This window comes from Acromyrmex echinatior, chromosome 6, assembly GCF_024713525.1.
Source record: "Acromyrmex echinatior isolate Ae372 chromosome 6, ASM2471352v2, whole genome shotgun sequence".
Taxonomy (NCBI): Eukaryota; Metazoa; Arthropoda; class Insecta; order Hymenoptera; family Formicidae; genus Acromyrmex; species Acromyrmex echinatior.
In genome coordinates this window covers 11,146,787-11,172,974 of record NC_141857.1, presented here as the reverse complement: position 1 = coordinate 11,172,974, position 26,188 = coordinate 11,146,787, and the positions used below count along the sequence as shown (strand labels likewise).

At 35.2% G+C, this 26,188-nt stretch overlaps 1 protein-coding gene and 1 long non-coding RNA gene across 7 annotated transcripts in view; both read left to right on the top strand.

The window, feature by feature from the left end:
• Positions 1-26,188, top strand: part of LOC105148557 (intraflagellar transport protein 81 homolog) — a 588,627-nt gene that overhangs the window by 460,168 nt on the left and 102,271 nt on the right. The window contains exon 13 of one of the 6 annotated variants that reach the window (XM_087406967.1): positions 12,494-14,233. The exons of the other annotated variants lie outside the window; for them this stretch is intronic. Within the exon in view, the coding sequence (XP_087263093.1) occupies positions 12,494-12,593 (100 nt within the window). The 3' untranslated portion in view covers positions 12,594-14,233. Of the gene's footprint in view, positions 1-12,493; positions 14,234-26,188 lie in introns of those variants that run through there. 6 annotated transcript variants of the gene reach the window in all.
• Positions 35-11,836, top strand: LOC147909430 (uncharacterized). The gene is made up of 2 exons (XR_015545356.1): positions 35-4,378; positions 4,484-11,836. It is a non-coding gene; the product is annotated as an uncharacterized LOC147909430 (long non-coding RNA).

The window sequence follows — 26,188 nt, the reverse complement described above, 5'->3', positions numbered from 1 at the left end:
CTATAACTAATCGTAAAGGAATGAACTTGTATCGGCATGCATAGTACGCCAAAATATAATGCGTTGCCCTATGATTCACGTTCTACGATTCAATTACGACCATCCTTGTGCTAAGGCTATTACATAACGTTTTTAGAAAAAACGCTTCAGACAAAAGTTGTAAGGTTTCAAAGAAGCTATTTACTGATATTCAGTTTTTTTTCTTCATTAGTTTCTTTGTTTCGGTTATGTCAAGCAATTAACTTTTGATTCCATTATGACAATGCATCTATTTGCATTTCTTTAATTGCAGACGCAAAATTCTATAAATTGGTTCCGTAATTGTATTTCACCAAATTTAATAATCGAAATGCTTCTGCCAATAAATTAAAAATAGTCAGTCCACGATAAACGCCTCTGACATTTATCTGTAACTAGCCAAAGCACGATTTACGGCTGTGGCATTTTGTTATAGCTAGCCAGCTCACGACTAACGCCTCTGACAGTGAATGAAATATAGTCAGCCCACGATGAACGCCTCTAACATTTGTCTATAACTAGCCAAAGCACGATTTACGGCTGTGGCATTTTGTTATAACTAGCCAGCTCACAATTAACACCTCTGGCAGTAAATTAAAAATAGTCAGCCCACGATGAACGCCTCTGACATTTGTCTATAACTAGCCAAAATATGATTTATGGCTATGACATTTTGTTATAACTAGCCAGCTCACAATTAACGCCTCTGGCAGTAAATTAAAAATAGTCAGCCCACGATGAACGCCTCTGACATTTGTCTATAACTAGCCAAAATATGATTTATGGCTGTGACATTTTGTCATAGCTAGCCAGCTCACGATTAACGCCTCTGACAGTAAATTAAAAATAGTCAGCCCACGATGAACGCCTCTGACATTGGATCATAATTAGGCAAAGCGCAATTTATTGTTATAACAATAAATTTAACCATATCACTTGTATGATAAATAAAAGTGATATTTTCACGAATAACATAAAGATGCTAACCTTTCTCATTCTGGCTTTATAGGGTGCCAACAAGAACACACATCACAATAACCAATTTTGGCCTTCTAGAGTGCCTTCCAACAAGAGACACAGTGCGACACGATGCATCATTACAATCTTGTTTGATAATACAAGGATGAGATATTGTACTGAGTCGCTTGTTATAAAGCACTCATAACCTTCTCTTATCAAAAGCAGACAATATTCTGCTACTATTTTTTCTATTTTGTGGACAAAAACACTATATAAATATATATATATATATATATATACACACATACACATATACACATATACACACATATATACATACACACACACACACACACACACACACACACACACACACACACACACACACACACACACACACACACATATATATATATATATATATGGTTGTGTGTAGAACACTACTACACTACACTACATTGACAGTACTGTTGTGCGGCAATGATACTGTGAACGCGGGTCATACTAGTTACAGCTGATTGACTCGTATAACGCCATTGTTTTCTACACATACAGCGTCACGCAAAATGATATATGTATGTATATATATATATATACACATACATACAAAAAATTGTTATTTATCACTCTAAGAAAAAAGATACATAATCGATATCATGATCACATTATCTTTTCCTTAGCGACTAATTAAGAAAAGGCGTTCACCGTATCTAAATCCACGTTATTGTAAAAATACTCTCTATTATCTTTGAAGTTCTATTATTGACACGTCATTTAAATGTATTCTCCAGGTTTATTCCACTAAACAAAAATACAAATAGATGACCAGATGTATGATGCGGTAAACTAAAATTTTATATTACATTCTGTGGCATAAAAATGTGATCAGTAACTCTTTGAAACTGAATGTATCATAAAAATAATAAAGCAATATTTTAAAAGAACATTACATTTAGTAAAATGCATTAAGTTATTAATATGATGTTCAATCGGATCTTAGAAATACAATTGTATTATATATGCAATGTAGGCCGTGTTCCAATATATCCATTAGTAAAAATCTGTAATATACATAAAGTACAAATTTTTAACTAATAGTTATATCGGTACGAAGCCGTAGTAATACTTTTTCCTTACGTCCAATACCATTTTAAATAACAATAATATATTATCAATAAATGAATACGACATTGCACATACATAATGAACTCTTTTTTTGTTCTGTCCAATAAAAAGAGATAGACACTAAAAAGAGATAGACTGTTAATATTAATTTCTGCTAACATTATCGATTCAAAATAGTAAAATATATTATAAAAAAAATTAGATTAAAATTATAATATGGATATCTATTTCTTATTGGCAATAGGTTATCAAAAGATATAAACAGAAAGAAATTATTACTTCAAAGTATTGGATTAAATAAAAATATTAACTTAAAAAAATATGCATCAGTTTACTTTTACATTTTAAAGAAGATATTATAAACAGGATATTAGATAAAGTTGTTCTACGTGAAAACGCTGTGTCTTATGTATAAAATATTCTACATTTAGTTGCTATTAAGTATGCTTTTCTATTAACAATATTAAGAATCTTTATTTTAGACCGCATATAAGTAAGAAACACAATCAATATTAGAAATTTAAAATGTCTATTACGGTCGCAGCTGCTACGATCTTCATTGCACATACATAATGTAACTCTTTTTTTGTTCTGTCCAATAAAAAGAGATAGACACTAAAAAGAGATAGACTGTTGATATTAATTTCTGCTAACATTATCGATTCAAAATAATTCGTATTGTGAAAAGATCATATTGTGAAAAGATTATAATATGGTACATATGCAAGTACATATATAGTATATTGATATTCAAAATTGAATGATTTAAAGCAATCCAGTTTCGACCGTAATAGACATTTTAAATTTCTTCAGAATACATGTTAATCATCAATTAAATTTCATTTCAATTTTTTTTTAATGTTGACCATCATAATATTCGGAATGGTTGTAGTGAATTTATATCGCTAAATATGAATAATTTATGGATCCTTTGTCTTTCGACTTTGAATGATTTTTTTTGTTCATGCCTTGGCTATATGGATTTTTATCTGTTATTTGTTACCACTGGAATTATCAACCATTGCCAATAGAATAAGGAGATTGAGTTGCTACTCTGTCGTCTTGTCATGAAGAAGTGAGAATTTTATAACATACATTCAGACATACTAACGATGGCCCGGAAGCAGGCCGAAACATTTATGCGTAACTAATTATGTACTACAGTTTTTCGACAATAAACGATTTTCATTTTCGCACTAACAATCGCACAAAAAACTCTCATTAGCCCTTATTTGTTTTTGTTTTTTGTTAAATTAAGTTAGGATAATGTATAGCAATATAATAGTCAGTTTTATAACAATAACGCAGTAAATTATAAAACTGTTATATGATGAATATAATACGTAGACTGCTGGAAAAGTTTCTGCAATCTAATACTTCTAGTGGCGCCAACATTCTGCTACTATCATATCCGTAAAATTAGACGTTTTTAACCTATAATTCAGTTGACAGTTTGTATCCAAGCCAACTAATTTTGTTTGCATAGTATTTTAAAAGAAGTTATTTTGTGAGAAAATGGAAATTTCGCGTGAAAATTTTCGGATAATGATTTTTTACGATTACAAATGTAATTTAACTCCGAAACAATCGATCGACTTCATTTGGCTTTTGGAGATGAAGCATCATCCAATAGGACTATTTATAATTGGTTTGCCGAATTCCAGGGTGCACATACTTTTCTTTGTGACGAATTCCGTGAAAGTTATCCATCTACTGTTGTTGCCACTAATATTGATGCTGTGCGTGAAATGATTGAGCGAGACTGGCATATGACATACCGCGAGATTCAGGCATCCTTAGGGATTAACATGAAAGCAATACATATGATTTTGCATGATCACTTGAGCGTACGGAAACTTTGCAGTCGTTGGATCCCACATAATTTGACCGAAGCTCAAAAACAGGCTCGTGTTAAATGGAGCAAAAAAATGTTCAAGATATTCAACCGAGGTAAAATTTAGTTTACAACATTGTTACTAGGAACGAAACATGGAGCTATTCGTATGAGCCCGAAAGTAAACAACAATCTACTGTTTGGATATTTCAAAATGAACCGAAACTAACAAAAGTTGTTTGTTCACGCAGTGCTGCCAAGCAAATGATTGCTTATTTCCTCAGTTATACTGGATATGTGGCAACCATGGTTTTAGAGAATCGAAGGACTGTAAATACTGATTAGTATACAACAATTTGTTTACCAGAAGTCATAAATGAATTGCGTAGAACAAATCGAAATCGTCGCATCATCTTTCATCATGACAACGCCTATCACACAGTATGTCAAACCATTGATTTTTTTATCCAATAAAAATGTCGAATTGATGACTCATTGTTCGTATTCATCTGATTTATCTAATGACTTCTTTTTGTTCCCAAACAGTAAAAAGAAGATGCGTGGTGAGCGATTTGAGTCGCCTGAAGCAACTGTTGAAATATACATTTCGTATACTGATTTCTGAGGTTACAGCCTCAGAATGAAAAAAATGCTTCGAAAATTGGTTCGAGCGTAAGCAAAAATGTATCGATTTGAAAGGCGAATACTTCGAAAAACAATAAAACCATTTTCCGAATTTTACATATTTTTTTTTCATATTGTTTGCAGAAACTTTTCCAGCAGCCTACGTATATTATAGGACCGCATATGTGATAACACAAACTATCAAAGACCTTAAACGGTCTAGCTAAATCTTAAATGCTTGTATGATTCTTGTGTAAATTTATATACTATATATGTAGTTTTTAAAAACGCGCGCTGAAATGATTTTTCTTGAAACGCTAACTCTACTGAACTACCGCAGTAATATCACGAGTAAAATTGATTAGCAATTTAACAAATTTTTTATGCTTATTCGCATCTTTGATTTTAATAATGTTGAATGACATATTAAAATCTGTAAATAATTAATTCTTATTGCGAAAAATATTATCTCGGCCGGGAGTCGAATTGCATTCCGTGCGAGCGTCCTAAACACACATCTCAAATTATATATTATATTTATATTGTGTAGCTGCAATGATTTGTGAGTGGGAAATTACAATTAACGTGAACGTATAATGTTATACACATTATATTATTTATATTCCGTTATATTCCGTTATATAGAAGCGATATATAATAAGTATATATTTGTGTTTGTGAACTGTTGCGATGTTGTGATGTTTTGCATATCGACATACTAGGCTTATTTGTTCTTATACAGATATTCTATTTGAATTTATTATATTTATTTATTAATTTTTTTATATTTGTTAAATGCACATCTGTACGTCAATTTGTGTACGACTTTAATATTCACTCTGAGTGCGTTTCAAATTCGTTATCAGTAGTTCTGAAGTGTTCCAAAATAGTACTTACAAAACATTTACGAATTGCTTCATCATTCTTCAACGCGTTTGGTTAAATAAGATACTTCAATAGATGTCAATGAAAATTTAGATAAATCCATAGCTACTTCATGACTTTGTTCATTTGTTGGAAATTTTTCTTGTAAAATCTTAAGTATTTCTTGAATTTGAAGTTTTAGGTTACTTGAAAAAATAACAAAATTAATATAAGAATATATATTGTTAAATATAGATAATTATTGCCATATGTTAGAAAATTATTATCATAAAATTTAAATCTCGCGCAAGAGCAGGAAGATGGCGATTAACACGAACAGTGTGCTAATATTCACGGGTGACATTCCTGCCTTCTGCGCTCTTGTCGTGTATATTGTTTTTGACATCCTTGTTTTTTCCCTTTGTTTTTTCTCTCATAGAGCGGCCGCTCGAGTCTGTGTACCTTTCTTTCAGAAAGAAGTTTTTGCGATTAATTTGATTAATTTATTCTTTCATCGTTATTCTCAGTAAGTACTATTATTGTTCCTTAAAAACTATAAATGTGATTGTTTATTGATTGAGTTTATATGGCAATCTTTTACAACGATTGATCAAATGAGTTACATGGCATACACTGTTCGACTCTATACTTGAGTCTTATTGCTCTCATTCACAACGGTTTGATATTTGAATTCATATAGCATAAAATAATTTCTCTAGTTTCTTATTGAGTATTCTTTTAGCATATTGAAAACTACTCATTCTTATTGGCCTGACTTAAAGGTTTATGCAAAATTCTTCAAGATCTCATATATATTGTAGAACGCCATCCTTTCCTTTTCATCATATTCCTTAGGAAACGAACTTGAAGAAAGTTTAAATATAGAGCACTTCGATATAAGGTGGACAATTTACTATTATGTTAAATACTAAAGAAAGATTATAAGATATTATAAAAGTTATCTGTAAAATAGTGAGTACACTTAATTTCCATCTTATTATTTGTTTGATTTTCTCATGGCGTTAATTCTTTTGCGTACTTTCCCTTTTTTTCTTACGAATTTATTATGTTTTTGTAATACTATTTAAGTATAATACTATTTATTGTTCTTATTTTGTGTTTCAAGAATTTGATTGTATCAATTCGTTTCATTAGTGGTATTACAAAGAATTATTTGCTAATTAATTTAATATTTTCGATGAATCAAAATTTGTAATACTTTAATATTACTCGTAGTCTATCTAATAGATTTAAAAAGAAAAATTCTTAGTTAGATTATTTATCTTACATCAATAATAATTTAATTCCCTTTATTTTATTGGGTCATTAATTAAACAAAAAAATCATATGTTTTATTAACTGTTCAAAGTAATAATTTTGATTTGTTGCGTATGCTCTCTAACTGTAATTTTATATTATATTCAGCTTATATTGTACGAACTTGTTTTCCGAATTGATTTACTCCTCGCTTTACTAGATTTCTTTCCTCCAATATATTTCAATATTTTTTTATTTATTCAATCAACAAAAAGTAGAACTTTATCTAACACCGTAAAAAAAAACATTTATCAAAAATAATTATTTCTACAATTATAAATAAGATATAAAGACGATTACTTCTGATTTTTCTTCGAAATTTCCTCGTGCGTGATTCACTGTTCTGTGCGTCACACGCCGCGCCGGTCGGGCATGGAGACAAAAACAAAGAGAAGTTCGCGATTTATTAACATATTGTAAATTAGTATTCAAGTTTTAACGCCAAATATAATTGAATTATTTAAGAATATTTTGATATGGCGCGTGTCGTGTCAATCTCAATATTGGAATATGTCATTTTAATAATATATATGTCTTTTATTTATAAAGACAGTAAAAGACGTCTTTTAGACAAGTCTTAAAGACATTTAAAACACATCTATTGACATATATTAAGTTGGTGCGTATGAAATGTCGGATTTTTAAGTGAATATGTAAAACTGCATATCTTTTTTCAAAAGCTGTTTATTTAATCAAAATATGCTATTTGTTTCAATACACTTTTCCCAACGAGATTTTAATACATAGATGCCTGTCTTAAAGAAATTCTTTAGAATCAATAAACTCTGATATGGAATTTTTCTGTCTTCATTTTCATTGTCACTGTTCATTTTCACTGCTTAGCCCGTAAAAACTGTTCTAAATGTTTAAAAAAATGAAAGTCGGTTGGCGAAAGATCCGGTGAATAAGCTGCAAAATTTCATATTTTAATTCATTTAATTTCCCAATTGTTTGTACGACGTATGCGGCCGAGCGTTGTCGTGGAGAAGTATTGGGCCATACCGATTAACAAGTGATGGGCGTATAATTTTCAATTTTTCATGCATTTCATCAATATATTGGCAGTACTTTTCGGCTATAATTGTCTCCCCAGTTCGAAGTAATGAGTAATGAATTACTCCAGTCACATTCCACCAAACTGTTATTAAAATTTTCCGTGAATGAAGTGATGGCCTTGGAGTATGAGCACAAGCCTCATTCCTATCAAGCCACTGAGCACACCTTTTCCTGTTGTCATAAAGAACCCATTTTTCATTACAAGTAATAATCCGATCGAAAAATGGCTCTCGAACGGATGAACGGGTTAGAAATGATGAGTATATGTTCAATCGATCCAGCTTCGCTCGGTTAGTTCGTGCGGTACCCATTTATCCATTTTTTTCACCTTGCCAATTTCAGAAAGGTGTCGCAATATCGTCGCAATATGGTCAACTTTCATTCTCGTAGTAAATTCCCTTATAGATACAGTTGGATTCGTTTCCACCAATGCTTTCAGAGCATCATTTTTCATAGATGTTTTGGGTCTTCCACGCGGTTCATTTTAGAGAAAAATCACCAGACCGAAATTTTTCGAACCAACGCTGCACTTTTCGATCGATTAACAATATTCTCCCCAAATGCCTGGTTTATATTGGGTGCAGCTTTTACAGCATTATTACCAAGTTTATACTCATATAAAAAAATTACATGAATATCAATTGAATTCATATCCTTACGAAATTCAAAACAAAATGGAACACTTTTGAGAAAATCTTCTTTGTTGAAATGTGACTTTGGCAATGGACAATACGACTATAAAGATTAGAAGTTATGCCAAAAATAAAAGCATAACGAAAACAAGGAGACAAACGTTCATATGTAAAGAAAATCCGACATTTCATATGCACCAACCTAATAGATAGTCTAATAGATATCTTTCAAGATCATATCTTTAAGATGTCTATAGACATCTTTTAGAAGTTTTACAAAGATATCTTTAATAAAATCTTTTTGGACATTTTTTAGACATCTTTTAGATATCTTTTAGATGTCTACAAGACTTCAATGTTCTCTGGGATGTAAAAGTAAAAATCATAATATGTACAAATGTTAAATTCATATTCACGACTGAACGGTATTGTTTGTCAATGGCACTTCTGAAATTTTTAAAGTATATTATTGTTATAAACGGCAGGTAATCTAGTTTGCAAAAGTCTCCGCGAGATCTTTGTCTTTCAAGCTACGCATCATCGCTTTCAATTTATTTATATTTATTCTGATACAGAAATAACACACATTTTATACTTTTAATTAATTACTATAACATGTACTTATAAAACATATTACTGTTGCTTACTGGATTAATTCTTGCATGTCGGATTGCCATTTGTGTATTTTTCTACGTAAGGAAAAGAACTCAAATTAGCACTCAAATTAAAAAATTAGAATTTTTAATTCTTCGTACTTACTCGAATTCATACTGAATAAACTCCGCACCAATAAACTTGGTTCCGTTTGCATAAACGAGTGTCACAAGCGAATTCGCAGAAAAGGTATCAAAGATTGCATATATTGAATGTGGTTTGGTTGATGAATAACTGTCGAGAGTTCCATACTGGAAATGCTGGATAAGTTACGAGATGATGCGAACAAAGAGTGCTTGCTTTGAATATTAATTGAAGATTGAGTGAATGTCGAGGATGCATACTGTTAACGTTGAGGAAGTGAGGAGTAGACGTGAACGGAAATACTGCACGTTGAGTATTGTCCGATTGATGAGCGACTGTCCAGAAGGTTCCATGCCGGGTGAACTGTGAGATGATGTGAGCGGAGAGAGCATGCTTCGAATATTAATTGATAGGTGAGTGAATGTCAAGGATTGCATGCAGTTGATGTTGGATGAGTGGAATCAAGCGTAAACGAAAATTGTATGTATTGAGTGTCATCTGATTGATAAGCGACCGTCGAGGTTTTCATGTTGGAAATACAGAGTGAATTGTGAGATGATGTGAGCGGAGATTGCATACTTTGAATATTGAGGGTGAATGAGTGAATGTCGAGGATTGTGTGCTATTGATGTTGCGTGAGTGGAGAATAGGCGTGAACGGAAACTGCATGTGTTGAGTGTTGTCCAATTGATAAGCGACTGTCGAAGATTCCATGCAGGGAACTGTGAGAGGATGTGAGAGGAGAATGCTTTATTAGTAATGTATGAATATTATATAGTTGAGGAACGAATGAACATCGAGGATTGTGTGCTGTTGGATGAGTGAGGATGGCATGAACGGAGACTGCATATGTGGGTAATTTGCGGAAATATCTAAAAGTTCAGAGCGACTACGATTCATGGAAGATGGAGTCCCTGGCTAAAATGGTTTGGACCTAGTTAAAAATAGAAGTATGTCAAAGTACGCCAAAGTACGCGCAACTAATAATCATTACTTTCTGAACTACGCATTTTTATACTTCTCTAAACTGGTTTTCATTTTTTCGTAAGTATTCGGAGAAATATGCCATTTTACGTCTTTTTACGCAGAATCACACTCTACAATCGAATAGTTGGGCATAGAAACAACTATCTACGCGATTGCACAAAAAAATCGTTTTCTGAGGTACGTATTTCTATGCCAAACTATGCCAAAATACTTACTTTTTAATTTTTTCCGTTTATAACAAAGTAAGCCATTCTACTCCACTTTACGTAGAATTACTTTTATTTATCCATGAGTATTATGCATTTCCGCCGACAGAGGGGAGATGCATAAACTCGTAAATAAGAATCATCTAGAAAAGTATATAAGGAGCGCAGCATTTCACATATGAAGTGAGTCCTCAAAGTTGAGCTTTAATATTAAAATACCCATTGTTACGATGGAATTCGAATTCCATCATGATGTTGCAGCCTCAATTACAATTAGCATTTAAAATAGCATTTATAAATCAGATAATAATTCGAATTGCGTTACGGCACAAATAATATATTTCGGAATATCGATCCAATTCAAATAAAAGCGCTTAATTCTCGATTGGGCATGAATATTTTCTTTATGCCATATTCTAATGAGCTGTGACTGTCAACGGGCTCTCAACCGGTAGCTCAGCCTCGGAAGTGGCAGAGGAGATGGTTCGCGGTCGAAGATAACGGATCGTCTGGAGGATCGAATAGCGAGAATAAAAACGTTTTAATAGAACAGTAGTTTGTGACAATCACGCATGAATTCCATATCGCATAATTACAAGAGATTGCGATCGGTCAGCACCGACCGCACTTGATAATGGAACCAGGGCAAGCCCTAATTAAGCTGACCAGTTCAGTATCTTAGAATAAGATATATATCCGTTTCTTAGACTAAAAAAGAGAAAAGTCAAGTAAGCGCGGATATAATACGTCGCGTACGTTTAGTCGTAATCAAAAAGTACCACTCTATAAGTGGGAACGGCCGATATCTCTCGGTAACGAGACACTCCAGCCGCGATAAAGTCATTGACCGTACGATAAATTGATCAACAAGCAAGTTGTATATTATTAGTGAGTAAACGTTTGTAAAAAAAAACCATTGGTTCTGAGATTCTTCTAACCTCACACCCTGAATCCTCGTTATTATTCCTACGAGAGGTATAACATTGGTGGGATAGCAGCGGTGGGATTCATTTCTCATCTTTGCAAGACGATAGCGATTGTCAGATAATCTCTGATGGTGCCTCAACAAACCTGACGAGAAAGGCACGAGAGAAAAATCTAGGAGGATTAGTACAAACCAAGAAGCCGGAGCCAACAAACGCAACACGCAAGTAAAGCCATCATAAATAAGACCTGAAAACAGGCGGACGGATGCTCCCGTCAATTAAATAAAGACGCGGAAGGTAAAATCGATATGGCAAGAGGATCGAGTAAAGCCAGTAAGAGAAATAGCTGATGATCACCAGAGGTCACGACGAAGCCGTCAAGCAGCCTTGTCCTACGACAATACTGACTAAGCACCTATTGATAAGTCGCCATATCACTAAGAACTGAACGCAACGAGACGCAACAGCCGAACGAAACCGACCGATAGGAAGAACCAACAATGAAGGCGATCTTCATAGTATAAGTCGCAAAATAGAAAAAAAATATAATATATTCCATTGTAAAATATTGTACCATTCGCGAAAAATTGTCATTATAATTGCAAATGTCCGACGATAAAAGCGAACACCGCAATCAAGTAAACAGGGAGTACAAAGTAAACAGGGAGACGAGCAACGCGATAATACATTAATCACATTTCCAAACGCGCAGGATATAGAAAATAGGGCTTTACAACTTGACTTCTCCGACGACAATGACGATCTAAACGTACTATCGACGAACATAACTGTTACAAGAGAATATGTCTTCGATAAACGACTACAGTTTACTAGATGAAGAACAGTTTGAAACGATTTCGTCTCGCGAAAGAAATCAGATAACGCTCCTATAGATGTTTCGATGTACTTTCCGAAACCATAGACCATGAGATCTAACACATGAGAGTCGCTGAATGCCTATAAAATATATAATAGATAATCTTAGGGAAGCAACCGCGACCTTACCAGAAGGATTATATTTTTCATTTAAATGGGCGAGAGTGGATTAATATCGAAGAAGTGACTAAAATTGCGCCTTTTGCAATGAAAATAACATATATACAGTGTTATGATTCCTGTTAACAGCATCACCGGCATATGAAATACTACACGCGATATCACTACCGGTGCACGACCATGATAATGTATTTTTTTTTGTTTGCGTAGGAGGAGAAAAATCTTCAACGCTCTCTCCCCAGGGGGACCCGAAAGGGACATCCATCGGGAGTGGGAGGGGGGGAAGACGCCCAGCGGCCCGCATCACTAGGTGTACCAGATTCAATCGCCCCGTGATCTCGAGGATACACCGGAACTGCCGCCTACCAACTAAAAAACTCCCCCTGTCCAAATAGTACCTCACAACATGTATGAGAGCACCCCGGGACCGCCAACAGGCATTACTTCAGAGTACTCTCAGTGTTACAAACGGGATAGCTCCCACCACACAAAAACGTCTATTTACAGAAACTTAAACGCTAGTTGTATATACATTATTTATAAAGTATCTATAAAGTATTAACCGCTACGAGAAGTCAGAGTCCCGAGGTTTCGCAATAACGCGCGAAAGCTGTCCACGCGTCAGAGGAGCCCACGATGGCCCCAATCACCCGATCATACTTTCGGTCCAGATCTATTATAGATCTAATCCGAGAGCCACAAACAAATTCCCTCTCTCCACAGCCCATGAGGGACAGTGGAGGAGGGTGTGCGTACCATTGTCAACCGCTCTGCAGTGCTGACAAATCGGCGATTCAGCCTTCCTTATTTCGTATAACCATGATAACCTGGATCATCCTGTAGGCCGCCATCATCCAGCTGCCCAATCGGCCCACGAGAGCCCCTCGGACAGCAGTCCCCGGCGCATCCCGTGGAAGATCCTCCAGCCTTCTTTTCCACCTGGCTATGGATCTTTTAGTCTCATCGTCCCAAATCTGGCTCATCGCCCTGGAAGCGACGAAGCCATCTCGCTCCACGAGGAACCGCCGCTTTAAATATGATCGCCTTTAAATATGATCCGCCAGAAGAATATGATCCGTCGAATGGGATCAATCTCACCAGCAACAAGGACGCCTCGTACGAGATGATCCTGTATCCTCGTATAACTCTCAATGCTAACTGCCTCTGCAGTCTCGCCGCATCACGCGTAGTAATCCTATCAGCCGCAACCGCTTGAGCCCAGATAGGGGCCCCATACAGAACGACCGACTGCACCACTGTCGCGTACACACTACGCCTACACTCACCCGGGCCGCCAATGTTAGCGACCAGTCTACCGAGAGACGCCGCCATTTTCAACGCCTTAAGAAACAGACAGAAATGCCCTAAAGGTTCACCGAGAGTCCAAGACTAACCCCAGGTACTTCATGGTGGTTTTCACCTCGATGACGGTATCGCCTATTCGCAAGCTCGCCCGCGGCATCTCCCACGTAAAGGCCACAGTCTCCGTCTTGCTCAAGGCCACCTTCAGGTCCAGTCGCTCCATAGACCTAATCACAATAGTTGCCCCCAATTCCGCTCTGACCATTGCCTCGCGGAAAGACGAACCCCTCATCACCAAAAGGGTGTCCGCATAACAAATGGTCAAACACCCTACCGGCAGGCTGACACGCAGGATAGAGTCATATCCGACAAAATCAGTACCGTAAAAGGTTACACTTTTAAAAAATAACCCGGACCAAGGCAAAAATACATTTGCCTTGGCCGAATAATCTCTTTAAAATGCTCAAGCTCATGCGATGATCATACGTGTGTACTTTCATATTTCTGAACAGTTCTGAATTGTACTTACACGTATCCTTCGTGCACTTTCATGCACAAACTTCTATGACAAATAAATCTATATTAAAGTAAAGAATTGAGCATTTGTACATATTCTTTTGTTCATAAATAAACTAATAATTACAAATATATTATATATTAAAAAATATTGATTTACATTCTTGACGACTTCATTTTCCCAAATAAAGTACATAATACAAATGCATAAATTCGAAATGACTGCATTTCGCGTAAAAATGGATGCGAGTTTGCGATACTTTATAGATCTAGTGACTTTAGCAAGCGGCGAGGAATTCGCATCACTGGGCGTATGCTCCCACCTGTTTCTATGATAGCAGGAGCGGGGATAAATAGGAGCATGCTTGGTAAAAAATTTTTCATGCATGAATATGTATAAATCTAAAACGAATAATGTAAAAATTATCTCTTTAATTATTTTTTATGTTATCTATTACTATTGTTCTATTGTATATATTAATGTATGAAAAATTTTTTACCGGGTATTGAAACATGCAACACGAACAAATTTTATATTGCGAGTACAAATTAGTTCGGTCCATTTTCCAAAAGATGGCTCCGGTTGTGAATGGTTTATAGTGACAGCTGATTTTGGCGTTTTCAGAGAGGTTAGACATCTGCTAATAATATTCAGTTTATATCGCTTTGAGTTTCATACAAAAACTTTGATTTTTACTGTGTTTGAAATGTTGAATTTTGTGTTAACCAAACAGCATTTGCAGGAGGTTCTAATTTTCTGCTTTAATTGGAAGAAAAGTACAGCTGAAGCCCATCGCTTGTCGAAGTTTATGGTGCCACTGCTCCAACTGATAAATCATGTAGGGAATGGTTTCAATGTTTCAAGGATGGAGATTTCAGCGTTGAAGACAAGCCTCGCTCTGGACAGTTAAAAAAATTCGAACACAAAGAATTAGAGGCATTACTTGAAGAAGATCAGAGTCAAACGCAAAAGAGCTTGCAGAATCATTGGGAGTAACTCAACAAACCGTTTCTGCACGATTAAGAGCCATGGAAATAATTCAAAAACAAGAAAATTGGATACCTTATGAACTGAAACCGAGAGACGTTGCGATTTTTTACTTGCGAACAGCTGATCCAAAGACAACAAAGGAAAAATTTTTTGCATCGGATTGTGACTGGAGATATTCTACGATAACCCCAAGAAGAAAAAATACTACGCTAAGCCCGGTCAATCGTTGCCATCGACCTCAACATCAACACCAAAGCCAAGCATTTCGAAGATCATGCTCTGTATCTGGTGGGACCAAAAGGGTGTTGTTTACTATGAGTTGCTGAAACCTGGCGATTCCATTACGGGCGATCGGTATCGGTTCGTTGACAATTGATTCATTTGAGCCGTGTATTGCGAAAAAAAACGGCCGGAATACGAGCAAAGACATGATAAAGTTATTTTTCTTCATGACAACGCTCGGCCTCATGTCGCAAAAGTCGTAAAAAAATATTTGGAAACGTTCAAATGGGATGTTTTACCGCACGTATTCTCCGAACATTGCTCCTTCTGATTATTGGTTGTTCCAAAGGATGCAACACGATTTGGCAAGTCACCGGTTCACTTCTTTCGCAGAAATCGAAAATTGGCTCCAAAATTGGATCGCCTCCAAAGACAAGTCATTTTTTCGAGATGGAATTCGAAAATTGCCTGAGAGATGGGAAAAAGTAGTAGCCAGCGATGGACAATTAATCTGTTCATTCATTTTGTTTTGAAATAAATGCATTTTTGAACACAAAAAAACGGACCGAACTAATTTGTACTCCCAATATATACAGTGTTTCTTAAGATGGGTCGGGGCCACATTGGGAGTGAAAAATGAATCAAAAGGAACAACAAATTTTTATACCATTTTGAGATATTCGCTGTAGTTTTCGAATTAGAAAAGAAAACATCTAAGCCAATATGCGGTTAAGCCGCGTCACGCGAATTTGTAGGACGGCCTACATTTGAACGGCGATGAAGCGTCCCTCCTTGCGCGCCGCCGTCACCGCCTTATTATTGGTCATTGTGTCGACTACAGGAATGGTAATTGTAGTATTTAATAGTGAAAATGTCATTTTTATTTCTATATAAAATAGACAGGCCAACTTCCGATCAAGACTTTCCGACTTCCGACTCATTATAGAATCAGCATTAAAGTTAGAGACTTTATAGGTTAATATATCTGTCATATAGCACTATGTATACGTTCTGCTTTATACAAATTCACTACTTTAAAAATACATTCACTATTTTAATCACTGCTTTACAAACACAATTCATTGCTTTAAAAACAAAAATCCATTACCTTAAATACATAAATTTTTTGCATTAGCAGTGAATTTATGTTTTTAAAGGCCGGTTTCACCAATGTCGATCAAGCTTAATCGTGACCCGCCAACGCTAGAAAGAAACGAACTTTTTATTTAATTGGTAGTCTCAGAACTCGCGGAAAGACAGAAATAGACAAGTGAAACGTACCGCCTACTACTACTACGAGTTCCGATTGGCTTTCGCTTTTCTACTTTCCGCTTTTCCGTCAAGGTGTGAACCCGACCCAGAGTGCGATCCTATGGAATTGGCGCAATGCGAAATTGGCGGAATGCGTGATTGTGGTCATGGCTTCATTCCGCCATTTTCTGTTGCACAAATTTATTTCTTTTGCAGATTTTGCCGATGCCTGCATGTATTCGTGTACATGTACTACATATGTATACTACATATGTATACTTATAAAAACTAACTTGGTAAGCTGGTTTAATAGAGAAAATTGTCTCCTACAAGGATTAATCAACATGCTGAGGCGTGTTCGGATTCTTCGGGTGTTATGTCATCTTTGTTTTACATTCAGTAAATAACAAGAATAAAGTGTTATCTAGGTAGCACTCGGGTGGAATCTAAAAATCTCTAAATCTCTCTTCTCTCGAGTGTAAATCAAAATTAAAATGGGTACACAAAATGAAGATAAGGCAATGTCCTTATATGTATGTGTGAGTTCCGATCCACAGGAGTTTAGTTTCCTATGTTCTATGGAGCGGAACTTGCAGATACGCAATCAATATGAGCTAATGACAAATGCTGTTCGGTGGATCTAATGAAAGTGATCTACGGAAAGACTTGTAGTTGGTCAGCGCTAATTGCGCATTCCAGAAATTCCGCTTCAAGGGACATAGAAAAACGGAACGTTTGTGATTGGTCGTGGCTTCATTCCGCCGATTTCGCCGTTTTCTGTTGCGCAAATTTATTGGCCGCAGCACAGACTCTTGCATAACGCATAATGCATAGCGCATTAGGGAATTAACCTATCGAAATTCTTTTTTTCTCTGGAATAGGGGGGGAAAGAAAAGATCAGATTCGCTTATGCACTATGCATTATGCGTCATGCAAAAATCTGTGCTGTGGCCTTATTTCTTTGGCAGATTCCGTCGATGCTTGCGTGTACACGCACCGACAGGAATGGTGCTCTTAGAAAGCAGAATTTTATTTCGTGTCGATAATGCGAAGTAAAATCCTGTTTTCTGATTGATTGCAGTGCATTGTACGATGCACATCGGATCTAATGTGAATCCAGCAATTGATCCGAAGGAATTCATTTTCCTATGTCCCATTGAGCAGAATTTGCGAATGCGGAATCAATACAAGCCGCTATTCCGATAGATCTAAACTAAATAAAGCAGAGGAATGAAAATTTTACAGTGTCTGCTTGCATCGCAATATTTCGTCGGTGTGATCAACTTCTTAACCTGAATAATCATCGATTTCAATGACTAATCACAGTTTATGAAGCAAAGCGACACTTTTTTTGTCAAACATTTACTTATTTTTATGCAAAAACGCATCGATGTGCTCACAGTTTCTCAACAACGATCTTGATATTATTTGGATAAAGCATTGTCTAGACATTTAATTACTCGAAAATATATCGAAAAAGTATTTTTATCAATATTTCATTTGAGATAACCGGAAAACCCAATATTATATTGTATAATATAGCTTTAGCCACAATCGCACTTATTCAACTCCTCCGCGATCGCGTGACCGTAATAATAATAACAATAACGTCAATAATTTCAACTTATAATCTCTGGGGTACGTTCAGAAATTATGCCTAGGTAACTCTGAAGTGCTCTAGTGCGCCTCAGACGTTCAGAAACTTCAGGTATAATTTACCCAAAGCGTTCAGAAACGATTTATGTTTTATATTGAATTTTTTCTTTTTTTTTATTATGTAATTCTTTATTTTACAATTTTAATAATTTTGACAGTTTTTAATTGTCATATAATTTATTACGGTTCTTACCGGTTTGTTTGAGATCGGTAATTCGAAAGGAAAGCAAGAATTCTTTCAGTCGATCGACATTAATTGTCATTGAACGCATGCACAAATTGAGCTTGTGATTTCATCTCAAACATGATTTTAATCCTCGTTAAAATCATCAAATTCGTCGTTCTTTGTTCTTTTTAAAAAACAATTCGTTACACGCAAACAAGTTGTCGTTACCGGCAACGGACAATCGAAGGTTCTAGAACAATTCAATTCGCGCACGCGAGCGCCGCGCTCCGACGAATACGTCACGCGCTGTCACCAATCCCACGCACGGATTTTCTGTCGCGCATGACTGTTACGTTGAACGTCGCTAGAAAAGAATCCAAAGCGCCAATCAATTTTGTACACCTAATGCCACGTAATAATTACGATTGCAAATTTTTATTGGATTTTTCCCAAAAGGGAAAGCTCAGGCCGAAAGCAATAAATGCTTCGATCTCGCCGTCCTCCTTCTTACTTCCAAAAGTTCTTAGAGTTCTTAGAGTCATAATCTCGCTTTGTAAAATCGCCGTGCTAACCGTTTAGTGAAATCGCTATAAACCGAATCTTTCGAGAAGTGCCGAGAAAAATCGCCGAGATTTTCCATCACCGCGATTCCAAACTCAATTTGGAAAAGGTGACCGCATTTAATATTCTGTTAATCTGATCTTTAATTAATTATATCTTTTGACTTTGTAACTGAATACATTAAAGAAATTCTTTTGTTAAATTACAAAGAAACTGAGTTGATTTCACTGTCGTGCATCATATCAACCTTGTGCCGTTCTCTCACTCGAATCTTTCCGCGCGGTGCGCTCTCGCACACGGTTTGATTTAACAACAATATATTAACAACATGTATTTTGTTCTTTATAATTTTCAAATTTGCCTTGTTTACTATGTGATCTCTTACTTCGAAAATAGTTCATATCTGAGTGACACGTCGTCGTACACGTGTGTTCTAAACATGTGATCTTTATATTTGATTTTAACATTTCTATTTTTTAAGTTTTAATATATTCAACAAACCTTCAGTGCAGTGCTTCATGTTCCGTGATGGTAAGTCATTAAATTGTTTATGTTTATATCACTCTAAGATTTATTTAAAAAAAAAATGTCAGATTAACAACACTACGTCTTTGTCAATTTGCGAATGACTTAAACATTATGGACATGTGATCTAATTATACTTGTATCATTCTTGCTGAGGAGGACTCCAAAGAGAGTCGAAACGTCCGAAATAAAGAAGATATCAATCCAATATCTGATTATTGATTGTTCTATATATATAGTCTATATATATATATATATATATATCATCTATATATAGTTAATAGACGTCGTGGAAAAAATAATAAAAGAACTCACAAGACAACAGACAAGACCAGCGATGCATGAAAAACAGTGGAAAAAGAAGGAATCTGAAGCTAAGTATTGCATTTCGGCAACATTAGATGATAGATTGATTAAACATATATTGACGTGCAAAAATTCTAAGGAAATGTGGCATACACTTTGTGGTCTATTTGAAAAAAGGTCCGCAACTCGAATTATGATGATACAAAAAAAAATTTTGAATTTTAAATTAGAGACAATTTTAAACTAGAGAGCGTAAAAATCTTTGATTATGTTGCAGAAAAACTTGGCTCATCAATTATAAGTAGCTGGCGAGATAGTATCAGATGAGATGCTACAAATGATAATTACACTTGTATGTACGATTTTGTATTGGAGCAGCTGTGTTTCTAATGTAATTTTCGACATTGATTCCAAATTCGTTTTTTCGTAGGTCGTCAGGTTTCGAGATATATGAAAGGCCTATTTTTTGCTGTTTTTGGCCTATTTTATTAAAAAATTTAGAAGTGAACGACTACTAAACTTTGTGTCTAGTGTTATTTTGGGTCCGTTTCACGCAATAAAGACCAGCAGTAATCATTGAGCATACCTTCATCCCAAAAACCTTGATAATTACACTCAATTCTTCGCATATTCTGATACATTCGCTTGCCTTACTCATCGCTTATTTCGCCCAAAGGAAAAATTCCAAATGGGAATATGTAAGAAATGGAATTTGAGCGACATACGAGCATCAATTCGATGATAATTATTCAGCAGATCCGCAATTATTAACCTGTAGTTGTCGCTTTTTCGGTTGCCGAGAAATTCATGGACAATTCTTTTAAAGGACGCATATGCTGCGGTTTCTGTGGCTGACAAATGCGAAAATTGCTGGTCATTAATTCTCTTATTTGTAGATCCACAAAGATTCTCTCTTTGATTTTGACAGAAGTTTTGGAAACTTTATCAACAAATATTGGAAAGCAGGTCCGTCCCGGTCGAGTGCTTTGATAAAGTTTTTCATTAGATCAAGTAATGTGCAGCGGCGGGAACAACACGTCTTATGGGTCGATGAGTGGTTTATTTGAAACGTTTTCTTCGCGATGAGAATTGTTGTCTTTCTGGCCAATATGTTCTGGTGTAATAGTGCATTGTTGCTCGACTGTCCTATAGACATAGAAAGCAACAATATTTTGTAAAGCCGCTTTGCATACTAGTTAACATGCTGACAACCTATAATAGTATAAGGAATCATAAAATGCAGAAATATATTCCTGAATTTCTAACTTGGATTTGATCAAATACCTTCAGATCACCGCATATTTTCCATTTATGGTCGTTGTATTTAATCACTTGCAATATATAATATTATTCATCATTTTGTAAGTTTCCTTCATGTTGACTGCGTGAGCGATTGGAATGGATAGCTTTTGATTTCCATTGTGCAAGAGTGCGGTCTTCAAACTGTACTTAGAACTGTCGCCACTCATTTGTATCGTATGATTGGTTCATCTTTTGAAATAAATCTTGAACATCAGTGCAAAAACAGATCTAATCTATTTTGTTGAAATATGTAATGAGTTCGGCATTTCTGTTTCTGAAATAGGTGACTTTCGTTTCGCTTGAAAGATATTTCCACTGTTGTAATCGTAATGTTAGCAATTCAGAGTCTTGCTTCGATAAATGCAAATCACGAACCAAATCGTTCAATTCAGATTGTGTAATCAAATGCACTTCTCTCATCGTGAATTCGCTGCCGCTGCTTCCTGCTGGTGCAATTTTTTCAGTCTCTGAGCTGGACGTTCCCGGACAAACCAACAATGGATCATTTAGACTGCTGAAACCAACTTTGTGATAGAACATTCGCATATTTCACATGTCGAGTTTTTTTAAATATTTCGGTTACTTTGGTCAAACAGAAGTAACAGTTCGTTACGTGATCACTCTCTCCAAATGACTGGATCTTTGAATGGCAAATAGATTTTTTCTCCCGTCGACCATAGCTTTGTTCTGCAAGCATTGCAAAACATTCTTGGTATTCATGGCTTATCCAGATTACCCATAGCAAAACCAAAGTAGTACAAATACGACAATTTGAGCGCCTCTGTGATTGCGTAGCCTTTCTTCGACTATATATATATATATATATATACATACATTTTATATATATATATATATATATATATATATATATATATACTTTTCACAAACGTAGCAAAAAAAATCGGACCTGTTACAATGAAAAAGTCAAATCATAAGAAGACAATCAAGGAAGAAACAGAGAAAAACAAACATAACAAATTTAGCGGTAAGTGCTATTTTTACGAAAAAAAATTGGTCATAAGACAAAAAATTGCAGGAAATTTGCGGAAAACAAGAACAATAGAATAAAGTTAACCGATAAGAAAAGAAATAAAGCTCAATCTAGTGAAAATAGTGCAGATCACGATAATGGGTTGTTTTTCGCACGTACCAGTAGAAACAAACGTAGTTCTAAAAGAAGAGATATGACTGGCTGATTTCATGTGTTCTGATGAGTTAATACTTGAAAAACTCGAGGAATCTAAACACAAGAGCGTTTTGGAGACAATCGAAAATTAAAGATACTCAGAAAAGGTGATGTTCAAATTCTTGTTTTACAAAATGGTAAGTGGAAACCATGGAAATTGACGAATGTATTATTCGTGCCAGAGCTACAATCTGTTTTCATATTTTGCACGTACAAACCGTGTATGAAATTATTTCTAGTCGAGACAGCATCAAAATCGTTAAGAATAATGAAGTTAAAGCTACAGGAATGAGATAAAAAAACTTATATAAAAAGCATTTCAAAAATTACAGAGATGCTGAAGTGAACTCCACATGAAATGAAACAGAAACAAAATTTGAAAAGCTACATATATGGCATGTGAAATTGGGTCATGCTGACGATAATGGAAAAAATTGTTGCTAATAATCCATCGATCGGATTGAAGAAGGAAAAACTGTAAAAGTTTACCTGTAAAGCATATATATTTGTCAAAGCACAACGGAAAATTTTCAAAAGCTCTACAGATGGACAATGTGAGACTGGAGAAGTCGTGCACTTAGATATCTGCGGTCCTTTCCCTACAACAGCATACAATGGAGCTAGATATTTTGTTCCGTTCAAGGATAATGCAAGTAAATATCTCTGCATTTATTCAATCACACATAAATTCGAAGTCGTTGATAAATTCAAAGAATACATAAATATGGCACGACATCGTTTTGGTAAGAACATCAAGATACTTAAAAGCAATAACGGAAGAAAATTTTTAAATATTGAAATGCAGAAGTTCTGTAAATCACGTAGAATCGAGCACCAAACTATTACTCCATACAATCCAGAGTAAAATGGAAAAGCAGAGCATGATATAAGAACAATTATTGAAATGATTTTTGATAGAAATTTACCAAAGAAGTTTTGATTGGAGGCAGTTGACATGGCCTATATATTGAATCACTCCATGACAAGTAAGAGTAATAAAACTCCATATGAAAGATGGTTCCAGAAAAAGCCAAATCTTTCAAATATTAGAGTGTTTGGATATGCACATATTCCAGAAAACCAGAGACCAAAAATTGGATCTTAAGGAAAATAAATTGTTGTTTATTGGATATTAAGGAAACTCAAATAACTTTCGGCTAATAGATTTAAACATTCACAAATTGACGATTGCAACAAGTGTGATTGCAACAAGTCAATTTCATAGATGGAAGAGGAGATTTCAACTTTCAAAAAACAGTAGGAGCCGAAATAGCTAGAAGAATTAGAAAATACAGGTGACGAAACCCAACGAATACAGCCCAAGTCTACAAAGAGTTAATGTTTGAAAAGAGGGAGCATTCTAGTGATGATAAAGATAACAAAATTTAACGAAATCTGCGCGATCGATCTAACTTGAAGTAACCAGATCGATATCCATAGACAAACCTAGCTATAATTGAACCAAGAAATTATGAAGAGGTCACTGCTGCAACAGATATAAGCGAATGGAAAAAGGCAATTGAAGAGATTGCTGCACATCAGAAACATGATATCTGGATAGTGCAAGGAAAGCCTATAGATAAGAAGCCAGTGAGCTGCAAATGAATCTTTAAAAAGAAAGTGATGGAGAATCACACAGATTAGACTAGGTTAGTGGCTCGTGGTTTCTGTCAAAAATATGGTATTGATTATTTGGATTATTTACGTACGCACTGGTTATTCGCTACGATAGCATTCGAGTTCTATTAGCAATGGCAGTTGCAGAAGAAATGGAGATACCACAATTCGATAAAACTGCATTCCTGTATGGTGAATTAAAAGAAGAAATCTGGATTGAATTATCTGAGGAACCGTGGCAGTCAGAATAATGAGTCGTCAAGTTACAGAAATCCTTATATGGACTAAAAGTCTCCATTGCTGGAACGGTTAAATAATGTACTGACTAAATTTAATTTACATTAGTCAGATAATTGTATTTATGTCGGTTCATATGTAAATAAAATATATTTAGCGCTGTATGTCGACAACGAACTAGTTTTAAGTCTAAGAATACATTAAGAAAATTTCTTAATCAAATTGGTAAAGTATTCGACATTAAGATAAGCAAACCAAAATGTTTCGTTGAAATAGAAATTGAACGAGATTGCGATAAAAGTTGGTTAAAAATTCATCAAGCAGTTATACACAGCAGCTAATTAGAACGGTTTAATATGAAAGAAGCTAAAAGAATGACTACATCTCTTGATCCATACACTCGAAAAAAATGAATTCAAATACTCAGACTGAAAAAGAAGAAATGGATAGAATTCCATATGCATCATTAATAGGATCTCTACTGTTTGCAGCTAATGTAACGCGTTTTGATATCACTTTTGAAGTAAATGTACTAAGTCGATATCTTTAAAATTCAGGACTTCAACATTGGAGAGTGGCTAAGAAGACCTTAAAGTATTTAAAGAAAAAGTAGCAGATGATATAACTTACAGTAAACAAATGAATAGCAAGAAACCAGTAAGTTATAGTGATCAGACTTCGCCAGAGACTAAGACGAGCGACATTCAACCAGTGGATACATCTTAATTCTACAAGGTGGACCAATAAGTTGGTCATCAAGATTACAAAAGACAATCTCTCTGTCAACAGCAGAGGCAGAACTCGTGATAGCTATCAAAGTGGCACAAGAACTAATATGGCTACGTAAATTATTGGTAAATTTACAAGGTAAAAAAAAGGTAAAGTCAATATTATTAAATAGTGATAATCAAGCAATCATTTTCCTAACAAAAAATCCTGACTGTCACCAACGTATAAAATACATTGATAAGAATTATTGATTTGTATGTTGAATGGCTGTAGAAACTGAGAAAGTAGAGATACAGTATTGTCTAATTGAAATACAATTATATACTGACAGATATACTGACTGAAGGATTAACCAAGGCTCGGTTTTGGAAATTGAAACAACAACTGAACCATGTCAATTGTCACTGAACCATGAGGAACTCAGTGGAAGTGCTATAAAGTGAGTTCTCAGGTTCTTGGATTATCAACGTATTTTGTTATTATGTTCATATTCATTCATTTAATTTTTATTCGCTAATATTTTTTATATATTCTGTGTGAGATACAGATTTTCGTTACATAATACAATAAAAACCAAACATTTTATCTCGAAATCGTCTGTGTGTTTATTGGATCCCGGACTAATATCAAAAGCATCCTTGTTTCCTTCTCGCAAGGCATACATTTTAAGGCTTAAAGTGAAAATGATCGAATTCTTATCATGATGGTACCGTTGTTCTCGTCTTTGGTAAGGCCAGGAACTTTTTTATTTGCGAACAGAATACCGTACGCGTTGTCGCTCAAATAATCGCTTATGTCAAATCTATTTATATCACGTTTCATGATATCATACACATAGTCGCATTCTGTGTGAGAATGTCGGTGTCAGTGTACATAATCTTGCATTTTTCGCGAAATAGCCATGTATTCGTAGTGAAATTCATACAAATACATCTTGGATATGTCGAGAATGCACATACCCACGTATACCGGTTTATCAAACTTCACTTCGAGCTTACGCAGTTCTATTGCAACCAGATTCTCCGAGAAAACGCTTCGACTATGGAAATTTGGTTTGGCGATCATCGCCTCCGCACTGTATCTGCCTTCCCATTTCGTGAGAAGGCGCATGTTGACGCGATCGCGCACGTTTTCCATGATTTTACCAAATACCGCGTTATTCATAAGTTTGTATAAATTTTTTTTTAATCATTTTTCGCCGAAGTTCTTAATTTTGAGCTCGATATATTTGCGTAGCCATGGAGATTACGCGAATTGCAATATATGGTGAATCTTTGCGAAAGTCGGGGAACTATATGAAGGCCGTGACGAGTACATTGCTGCAGGTTGCGATAATGT